This window comes from Zalophus californianus, chromosome 6, assembly GCF_009762305.2.
Source record: "Zalophus californianus isolate mZalCal1 chromosome 6, mZalCal1.pri.v2, whole genome shotgun sequence".
Classification (NCBI taxonomy): domain Eukaryota; kingdom Metazoa; phylum Chordata; class Mammalia; order Carnivora; family Otariidae; genus Zalophus; species Zalophus californianus.
In genome coordinates, this window is record NC_045600.1 from 39,126,764 (window position 1) to 39,137,347 (window position 10,584).

Sequence of the window (10,584 nt, forward strand, 5' to 3'; positions counted from 1 at the left end):
GAACAAGGTGTGCAAATGAGGCTTAAGATAATTACAGCTTCATTTGTTTGTACAGTTTTACTAAACATTCTCCACATATACACAAAATAACAGATGATGGGACTGAAATTGCAGGACATCTCTCATTCCCTGGCAGTAAAATAGGCCCGCGTTGCAACCTACACACACACACACACACACACACACACACACACACACACACACACACACACACACACACCTCTTTATTTAATCTTCTTGGAGCCGCTGTCGTCCTGGCTTTGAGGGCAGTGTCCCTCTCAGAGCAGGGCAAGGATTATGTTACAATCAGATGGCTATTGGAGCCGGACACAGTTTTATTTAATTTACACCCCATCCAGCGCCTTTCGTTCGAGGTTCCCAAAGCATTTTTGCTAATAGCAAGTAAAGCTTCTCGGCATTCCTCAGTAGCAGAGGAATGGAAAACGCAAACGCGCCGATGGGGAAACTGAGTCCAAAAAGCTGCCCGCTTAAACCACAGAACGTTAAGATACCAAATCACAAATGAACCCTCAGAATCTTTATTTGCTCAGCAACAATGCTCTAAACAGCTCTTCGCATGGTCCCAAATAGTCGTGGCCTCTTGAAAATGAGGGAAGCGCTATCCAGCTGGGAATACTTGTGCCCTATGGAGGGCGGTGGGGGCGAAAGAAGAACGGCGGAGGAAATTAGGCTCCTAGAGCTGAAGTCAGCCGGGGAGAAGCCACTCTTCCAGAGGTTGCAGCCCGGAGCCCAGCTCTGATCTTGTATTATTTATCGCGTTCCCTAAGCTATTCATCAATCCATTATTTATTCATTCCAACATTAAGGTAATTAAATATGAGCTCACCGGGAAAGGGCAAGTCTGCAAGGGACAGGGACAGGGGTACGGAGGGAGAGGAGAGGAATTATAAGGTCTGGAGTCATTGATTTGTGCAGAGATGTGCACGGCTGCCCTTAGGTGACACTGGAGAGGGGGCTCACGTTGCAGGGTCCTGACGCGCTCACCCACTCACACCCCCCTCGCCTGGGCAGCGCGGCTCCCTCCTCCCGCCTCTCACCCCGCTTCCCACCTCTCCGGGTCCTTCTCCTCCCACCACTCCCTATCCCGGGCTCCACTGCCGCGCCCTCCCCGCGCGGGGCGGCGCGGCCTCGCTGCCTGGCCCCGCGGCGCGCGGGCTGGCCAGCCCCGGATAGGCGCCGCCCGCAGCCAATCAGCGCGCCGGGGACGCTGCGCGCTTTAAGGCCGCTGCGGGGAGAACAGAAACCAAGTTCCCCGGCAACGAGCAGCATCAACCCGGAGGGAGGCGGGAGGCCGCAGCCAGAGAGGCCCAAAAGGCTGCGGAGTGAGCCAGCCGCTCGGTGTCCAGCGCGCCCCCCTCGTCCTTCTTCCTCGGCCTCCCAGCCCTAAATTTCGACCAGCTTTTTCGCCTACGGAAATCCTAGGGAGGGGGCTAGGAGCAGCTGCGTCCCCCTCCCTGAGGCTGCCGCCCCCTGCTTTTTCGGCGCTGCTCCCTGCCGCGTGCGCCCGGGCAGTGCACCTCGGCAGGCCCCAGCCATGTCGATGCTGCCGTCGTTCGGCTTCACGCAGGAGCAAGTGGCGTGCGTGTGCGAAGTTCTGCAGCAAGGCGGGAACCTGGAGCGTCTGGGCAGGTTCCTGTGGTCGCTCCCCGCCTGCGACCACCTGCACAAGAACGAAAGCGTGCTCAAGGCCAAGGCCGTGGTTGCCTTCCACCGCGGGAACTTCCGCGAGCTCTACAAGATCCTGGAGAGCCACCAGTTCTCGCCTCACAACCATCCCAAGCTGCAGCAACTGTGGCTGAAGGCGCACTACGTGGAGGCCGAGAAGCTGCGCGGCCGGCCGCTGGGCGCGGTGGGCAAATATCGGGTGCGCCGAAAATTCCCACTGCCGCGCACCATCTGGGACGGCGAGGAGACCAGCTACTGCTTCAAGGAGAAGTCACGGGGCGTGCTGCGCGAGTGGTACGCGCACAACCCATACCCCTCGCCTCGTGAGAAGCGGGAGCTGGCGGAGGCCACTGGGCTCACCACCACCCAGGTCAGCAACTGGTTTAAGAACCGGAGGCAAAGAGACCGGGCCGCCGAGGCCAAGGAAAGGTACGCGGCGTGCTTCCCGCTGCTCGGGCGACCCCGGGAAGCCTTCCTTTCCCCTCCACCCCTTGTCGCCCCCGCTGGCACCCGCCACCGCGTCCTCCCGGCCGGCTGGAGCCCGTCCGCGGGGCGGCGCCCAGGCCTCCGCGGTACTGCAGCGAAAGTTCATGAACTCTGAGATCGCTTGCTAGGGATGGGGAGTCATTTGATTTGAGCGCCCGCGCGTGGGCTTCTTGGGGGTGTGAGGTCAGGAAATATTGGCGCTAGGTTTGCTTTTCATGCCTCCCTGGTTGGCTGGGGCGACGAGTGGGGGTGGGGGGTGCAGAGTGAGTTTCGAGATCCACTACAGGGGAAGTGTTGATTGGTGTCTCGAGGAAAGGGGTTCGGTGGGGGCTGAGGGTAGCGAACCTCTCTGCTCTTGCTCCCCAGAGGGGTGGAGCTGGCCTGAGACATCTGCTCTGACCCCACTCCCGCCGCGTTCCGTACTCGATCTCTCCTGCTAGGCTTTTTGGGCGAGAGGTCGCCGCTTCATTCCGTACTAGCTGTATAAAGGGAGGAGACTTTAAAAAGAAATCCACAGAAAAGAGGGCTTTGGAAGAGTTGGGGCTGCATTATCTGGCGCCCGCTCCTCTCGGGGCTGCCTCGCGCGTGTCCCGGTGCCTCGGCGGGTCCATCTGGCGGTCCGCGCCGCCGGCCCGGATGAGGAAGGGGTCCCCAGTCGCAGACTTCTCTCGGGAGCTCAGAAGGCAATCTTATTTTAACCTGTCTCTGCCTCCGCCCTCCTCGCGCGAACACCCCGGTCCACCTGGCCCGGCTCCATCCGTTTGCTGTGCAGTTTCCGAACGAGGTTCGGAAGAGCGCGGGGAGGCGGCGGCGGCGGCGAGGGCGCTCGGGAAAGCCGAGGAGTTTTGGGGAAACCTGAGCGCCCGGGAGGGCTGGTTTTCCTTTGTTCGCTTCCGAGCCTGGGGGCCGCAGATGTCGCCTCTGCGTTCCCCATCTGGGTGGAAAAGCACGGAGCCTGGAACCTCTCAGCTGCAGTGGCTTTTCTGGCGGAGAGACTGGGAGGCCGGGGAGAGAAAGGGGGAGCCAGGCAGGCGCTGGGGCCGAGGAGGATGGGCCTGAAGGCGGAAGCGGTCAGGGCTTCGAATGCTGAAGTTTACCGGCACCGAGCATCCGGACCGACGCCCGGGCACGCTCGGGCTGAGCGGCGTCTCGAAGTTTCCTCTGCTGGGAAACGGTGCGCTGTTGCGGGTGTCCGACAGGGGGTTTGAGAGGGGGCTGTGAGGGACTCAGGACTGAGCGACTAACACGGGGACAGGGACAATACGGTTCCAGTTAGATTTTAGTTACAAAACGGTCGTCCTATAAGCCAGGCCCGAGGGCCCACTCCCTGCTGAAATCGGAGAGACTGGCTTCGCTCCCTGTGTTTACTCAGGTCACTGGGCTGCTCCGGACACCACTTCCCATGACCTGTCCTGTGCTTCTGAAACCGCAACCTCCGGGCAGGGCCAGGGAAACTGGACGTTTAATTGTTTCCTCAGATGGGAACAGGGCAACTGACTTGATTCACCCTAGACATCTGCGCGTGGGGCTCTGTTTGTCCTCTGATCATTTTCTTTATCACCAACAACTATTTGTTGGAAGACTTTCAAACTTAATTACTTCTAAATGTGGTGCTGGTTGACAGGTATTTAAAAATAACTGCTTGAACAAAATTTTTAAAATAATTTCTGTGTTTCAAGTAAGTCTTACTGATCTGGCTTTCTAAAATCTGGAAGAGGAAAGGACTTGGCTCCCCACAAGCTCTGTCCGCAGTTCCCCATTTCTCCAGACTCCTCTGCCTCCTTACTTGCCCCAGGACCCTTGGGAATGGGTGGGAGGGCACAGCTCCTCCATTCGGGTATATGACTGATTGCACAATGGCCCTTTCCTTCTTCCAGCTCCCCTCCTTCCACTCACACTTTTTTTAACCTACCTTTTTTTTTTTTTTTTTTTTTAACCATATGGTGTTGTCCTCTATTTCTTAGGGAGAACACCGAAAACAATAACTCCTCCTCCAACAAGCAGAATCAACTCTCTCCTCTGGAAGGGGGCAAGCCGCTCATGTCCAGCTCAGAAGAAGAATTCTCACCTCCCCAAAGTCCAGACCAGAACTCGGTACTTCTGCTGCAGGGCAATATGGGCCACGCCAGGAGCTCAAACTATTCTCTCCCTGGCTTAACCTCCTCGCAGCCCAGCCACAGCCTGCAAGCCCACCAACATCAGCTCCAGGACTCCCTGCTGGGCCCCCTCACCTCCAGTCTGGTGGACTTGGGGTCTTAAGTGGGGAGGGGCTGGGCCTGGAAGCAGTGACTAGGGACACCTGTAAATAGAAATCAGGAACATTTTTGCAGCTTGTTTCTGGGGTTCTCTGCATATAAAGGAATGGTGGACTTTCACAAATACCTTTTTAAAACTCAAAACCAACAGCAATCTCAAGCTTAGTCGCCTTCTTCTCTCCGACTCTTGCATTTCCCATCCCAGTGCAGAGATCAGGAAAAAAAAAAAAAAAACCCAAACAAACAAAAGCACCCAGTCACCCAGTCTTGGTTCTGGGCAATCCATGTGCCAGCTTCAGTAGCCTTTCTTTTTTTTTTTTTTTTTTTTCAGTGAATGGGAATTACAAATCAACTGGATTTTAAATATTTCCTTTTAATTTATTTATGGAAAATTCTTTTTGGGAAGAGGAAAAGGAAATGAAGAAAGAGAGAGAGAAGTCAAAATTGTGAAAATAAGAGCCTCCAGCCAGGAGGAACTGGTTGCATTCTTAAGGTGAATAGAAAAAATATGATCTTATAACTTTTTGATGGGGAAAATTAAGTTTACAGTCTTCATTATTTAGTGTTAAACACTTTTATGTAGATTAAAATGAAAGAACAGTATTAGGGGGAAAAAAAGTGCCTAAACGTCTTAATGCTCTCTGTGTAAGGCTGTTAGAAATAGCAGTGACCATTAGTAATACAACTATTTTTGTCAAATTTAGTGGGGTTTTTGGTTGTTGTTTGTTTTCTTGGGTTTTTTTAATGGCAAACTTTAAAAATGTACCAATGTGAAAAAAACATTTTCCTGAAAGCCATTACTTCTCATGCCCTTGAAGCTTTCATATCTGTAGCCTACTCCTGTTAAGGGTTTCTCTTGTTCCTAGTTTCTAGCCTGCAAAAATATACGACAAATCTGGCAACCTGGTATTTGTTACTAAAACAGCATGTGTTTTCAGGTTTCTTTTCTATTGTACCTAAACCAGTCTAAATTAAAACTTAGTAGAACACCAGGAGTATGATTCTGTTTCTGAAAGGTGAGTTGTGTATTGCTGTCATTGGGCCCCCCCCTTTTTTTTTTTTGAAGTTTTCTTGCTTTCTTATTTAATGGTGGTTGTGAATTGCAGGGTACTTTGAAGGCCACCACCTGAGCCAGGAGTGGTGACTGAGTTGATTATGTGACAGAAAAAGAGTGAAGTTAGCTTTGGGGTATTTATTTTTTTATTATTTAGATACGAAGTTTTGTTTACCACTAGCTCTTCTCCACAGCGTTCATATGTTAACTCAGCTCTTTTGTATTAATGAGTTTATGACAAGACTGTGAAAGTAAAATAATTTATCTGCTTGGAAAGAAAAGGGGGGGCACTTGAACAAGGATGACAACATTGTGAATTAATCTGTATAAATAGAGAGCAGACCAGTAGGACCAGAGCTCTTTGCACTGCTGCCGGATAGTGTCCAGAAAAATCCCACTAATCATGTAGGCTCTATATTATTTTTGCCTGGGGCAAAAATGATGTATCTTTGTATTTAGCTTTTAAAATTAGTGAAACAAATGGCATTATTTATTAAAATTCTACTCAGGATAACAGGACTGGCTTGCTTGTGCTTTGTAAAAATATTGCTCCCCAGAGAGAGTCTATTTATTTTCTGACATGACAGTTTCATAATTTTGATTTTTCCCCATCCGTATCACTATTAATATATTCATTTTTTTCTTACTCTTTCTTATCTTTCCTGTCCTGATCTAGGAGACTGAGGTGTGTGTATGGGGTGGGGAGTGGAATTTAGGCCTTACTATGAGGGCTTTTTTTTTTTTTTTAATGTCAAATAGCTTTGAGTGCAAAGGAGAAAGGATCACTGTACTTAACTGTAGTCACTTTTACTTATAAAGTCATTTTTCCCCCTCAGTGATGGACAGATGTGCACACAGCCGCTGGGAGACCATCATTTGGATTGGGAGCTCAGGGTCCCAATCTCCCTTGTTAGTGTTTTGGATCATTAAGTTGGTGTTTATTTAAGTCACGAGGGTGTTTATTCTCCATGTCTTGGGCCACGGAGAAATGCCACCCTCTGCAGGAGGGGCTCTCACAGGGATCTCTGCACATTCTTCACATTCACTCCCCAAAACAAACACCCTGCACAAAGATAGCTTTCAATGACCCTGACAGGCTTCAAAGGACACCGCGGAAATCTCCCTGGAAAATAAGGAAGGGCCAATTACTTTAATTTCTTACATGCCCTCTCTTCCTCCTCCGCTGACTACCCCCCACTCTTCCAGCTCCGCTTGGTATAATTTTAGACTCGTGGAAGGTCTGTCTCCCTGGGCGCCCGGGCCCACTTCCTGCTCCCTTGGTTGGTGAATCTTGGAAAGAAAGGTCTGCAGATCTGGCGAGGAGCAGAGCGGGCCAGTCCTGTAAAAACCCCTGTGATTACTGCTTGTAAACTCGTTAAAAGGACAATTTTCTGTCGCAGTCATAAACTCTTTGTAAAATCCCTGGCACTCGATTCAGAGTGCGCATATTCCAGATGTGTTTAATAAGAAATTGCACAATATGCCTTCCTCCGCCATCCCTGGCTCAGTCTGGCTGAACTAGGGACAAGCAGGAGGAGGCGAGAAAGTTGGATATTCCTGTGAGTTTTCTTGGCAATCTTAGAGCGATCATTGGGGGAACTAACCACATTTTTTTTTCCTTGAGGAAATCTTCGAGGACCAGCTGTTAAGGGACCTCCAATTTATCTTCTCGGCATCGCAGTTTAACTGAATCAAAACCCACTTTTCGTTTCTCCTCTGCAGGTTTCTTATGATAGCCAAAAGTAATGAGCAACGGCTTATAAATAGTGTTTTTAGGACGAAACCTTACAGCCTTTTGCCAAGTAAAATGAAAAAAAAAAAAACCCACACAAATATTAGGGCGATTTCTTTCCCCTGACGTTTTAAATCTGAACACACAATTGTTCGGGTCCCAGCTGCCTGCTCGCCTTGACCTCTTGGCTGAGAACGAAGCTTCCTAAGTATTCGGAGGCAAAGGGACGTGGCCGGCGGTTAGCCCTCAAAGCCCCACGAGCTGCAGGCAAGGAGACTGGCGCCGCCGGGGCCGGGCGCTGCGGGTCTTGAACCAATTCTCCAGGCGAGGACAGCTTGGTCTTGACCCCGAGCTCAAGTGGAAACTTCCAGGAAGAGGCATTGGCATTGGCGTTTATGGGCGAACCTGTTTGCTGAGCGGTGACCCTCGTGAACGCCCCTCTCTCCCGCACCTTGAGGGCCAGTCGGGCACCTGGCACTGAACCCACGCAGAGCCGCCCTTGCTCTGCTCGGCCGCCGCCGCCGCCACGACTCCCGCAGCGGCTGCGGCTGAAGGGGGCTTCACTCCTACCACCTCCCCCACCTGGAGGCCTTTGGTAACGTCTGCAGGCAGAACTCCAGGTCCTGGGAATCCAGGGGAATCCAGAGGCGTCCATGCCGCGCCACTCGGGCTGCAGAAAAGTGGGGGAGCTCCTCCCGCCACCCGCAGACTCCAGAGGCAGTTCTTGCCACTCTCTGCCCTCCCGAGGCGCGGGGAGTCCGGGCGCCACAGCTCTCTCCTCCCGGCCCTGGCGGGGCCTCTTCTCCACCGGTTCACAGACAATCGTGCGCGGGTCCCGCATCCCAGCTCAGCTCCGGGCGCGGGACCTGGTGGGCCGGCCCGCGGAGACCTTGAGTACAGAGGCTGCGAGGCTGTCCCCGAGGGGCCAGACACCCAGGAGGGAGCCTGAGCTTCGCGGGACAGTGAGCAGCCGTCGTCTTGTGTACCCCGGAGCCACCTCTCCGGCCCAAGTCCCGGTCTCCCGCTTTGAGTCGTGGAGCGGAGCTAAATCCTGGGCGAGGCGCGTAGGTGGCCGCGGACGCACGACTGCGGGGTTGGAGCAGGCCGGGCGGCTGCGGGGTGAGGCGGTCCTGGCCCCTGGCTGAGCCCCGCCGCGCCGCACGTGTGCACGCTTTCGGGTTCTGCGACACCGCGCTTTGGGTCCAGGGCAGCGGCCTCGGGCCGCACAGCCTAGTCGGGAGGCGGCCTAGCCCCGCCGCTGTTCCCTACTGCCCTTCCTGCTTCAGGTATGCCCCGTCTCCTTTGCTTCCTGGGGCCTCGGCCTCCGCTTTCGGATCTGTGCTTCTCACCCGCGCCCTTGCCGGAGGAGTGCTAGCCAGAGGGCGTCTCTTCCCCCGCCCGTCGCTAGAGCGTCGTCGGTCGAGGAGAGAGGCCCTGGTTTCTAGACTCCCCTTCTTCGGCGGGGGAGCGTTTTCCCCTGGGCCGGTGGCCCTGGGCCGGGCAGCAGCCTCTTCGCCACGCACGGTGCGCGGCCCCAGCAGGGAAGGCACCAGCCGAGGCCTGCGGGGCGCTTTGGGCCGCCACGCTGTCGCCGCGCGCATTCTGCCCTTCTCTGGTGGGGTAGGTGGCGTTGACAGGGACAGCGGGATCAGGGTTAAGGTGAGGAGAGTCGCTGGTAGCCCACGTGCTCTCTCTGAGCTGTTTCCCCTTTTCCTGAGCTTTCCCCAAGAGAGGAACACTAAACACTCTCCCCAACTACCTCCTCCAGCCGCCGGAAGCCAGCGGAACCAGTGCCTGTGCCCATTTCGCCCCCAAAGGGCAATCCGCACGGAGGCTGCCCGAGGGCTCGGGCCCTTAGCCAGCAGGTCTGCTCTGCGATCTTAGGTAGGAACTTCTGAGCCCCTCGAGATCACAGTGACTCCTCCCCCAGTCTGACTGACTCCAGTAGCTCCACCTGGAAGGTTCTCTAGAGAGACTGAAGAGCCAGCCAGGAGCAAAAAGAGTCAAAATCTTGGGCGAATTGTTGGCTTACTGTCCACCCAGAAAAAGCGCTGCCCTGGGAAGGCCGCGTTTTCTCTACTGTTTTAAGCCGAGTATACACACACAATTTCGTTCCAGCAGATGAAATTGGAAACCTGTTCTCCCACTGAGGATGACAATCAGTGTTTTAGACGCTGTGGTCCTTTCAGACAGCGAAAAACAACACTACAGTAGCATTTAAAAACAAAGAGAAAGAGACTGCTTGAGGCGCGTGGACGCCGGGCTCTCCAGTTTTAGTTTCAGCTTCTCTCCTTTTAACTTGTTAATGGACAGCTGAGACCCTGTTCTCAGCAGGTAGAGCACAACCAACCAGAAGTTGCTCCCCTCTTTTTCTTTGCTACATGGGAGTCTTTTGTTCTCCCTATCCTTTTGGGAAAGTGCTCATTTATTGTTTTCCTTTGCCATAACGTTAAAATATTCTTAAAATCACATTTTTTTCTGGATCCAACAGGGAAATGTAGAAAGAAAAACAAAGCCAAAAACCTGAAAACCAAACCTCCAACAACCTCTCGTTGAGAGAAAAAAAGGTTAACTTCAGATTTAACACACACTTAAGCTAACCTGAAGTCGCTACCCACTTGTAATTAAAATACTACTAGGTTACATTGACTGCTCTCCTTTCTTCACTGCCATTAGTGGCTGTCATGAAAAGGACAGGTAAGTAGAAAGATAGATGCTGGCCCTTTACTTACTCTAGTAAGGAGGCATGGAAATGCATACTAGCTCCCTCCATCTGGTCTCCTGTTCTTCCTACTCGAAATTAGAGATAAATCTTTTGTATGACTGACATAGGCAGACCCAAATAGAAGCACTCATGAATTAACACAAGTCAAATTTATTTTAATTTGCTATATAATTTATTTTAATTTAGGATTTAAAATTGATTATGACTTTTAAAATATCATGGTTTATTTATAATAGATACATGGGTTTTTTGGGGGAGTGCTGGTTCAGGACCTGAGCTGATATGGATGTGGGATCTTAAAGGAAAGAACAGCCCTAGACAACATATTTTTACTAAACATAGGGCATTAAACTATTTTAGGATTTTTAAAGAACATTGAAACCTTCTTTAACATTTCATAGAGCTGGTCAGTCAGCATCCCTAATACAAAATCTGCAGGTTCTTGTCAGCAAACCTGCAAAACCAACTTTCTAGGTGTTCTTTACTTTATATTGTGTTTTTTGTTTTGTTTTGTTTTTTTACAAACTCAACTACTCTCTTTTGCTCACCTACCCCAGGTATGACTTCAGCTGCTTTGCAACACTTCAATTCTAATTTGAGTTGCCACTTATCCAAATAATCTAAATACCAGGAAAAGGCAATGGGA

General features: G+C 51.9%; 1 protein-coding gene across 2 annotated transcripts; it reads left to right on the top strand.

The window, feature by feature from the left end:
• The first annotated feature begins 1,279 nt into the window (after window positions 1–1,279).
• Window positions 1,280–7,252, top strand: SIX1 (SIX homeobox 1). Of its 2 annotated transcripts, XR_003515525.2 has the most exons (3): window positions 1,280–2,115; window positions 4,137–5,443; window positions 7,106–7,252. XR_003515525.2 is itself a non-coding variant. In XM_027568781.2 (2 exons), exons 1-2 carry the CDS (start codon window positions 1,556–1,558, stop codon window positions 4,429–4,431), a joined length of 855 nt encoding a protein of 284 aa, XP_027424582.1. In that variant the 5' UTR covers window positions 1,280–1,555; the 3' UTR covers window positions 4,432–6,809. The 2 variants fall into 2 exon arrangements, 1 of the variants encoding a protein (XP_027424582.1); XM_027568781.2 differs by lacking the exon at window positions 7,106–7,252 and having other exon boundaries at window positions 4,137–6,809.
• Window positions 7,253–10,584: the final 3,332 nt, after the last annotated feature.

What these genes read in the sequence shown, in the direction of transcription:
- SIX1 (XM_027568781.2), top strand. Translation starts at nt 1,556, where the DNA reads ATGTCGATGCTGCCGTCGTTCGGCTTCACGCAGGAGCAAGTGGCGTGC. An exon ending in GCCGCCGAGGCCAAGGAAAG is followed by an intron (nt 2,116 to 4,136) that starts GTACGCGGCGTG and finishes TCTATTTCTTAG; the next exon opens with GGAGAACACCGAAAACAATA.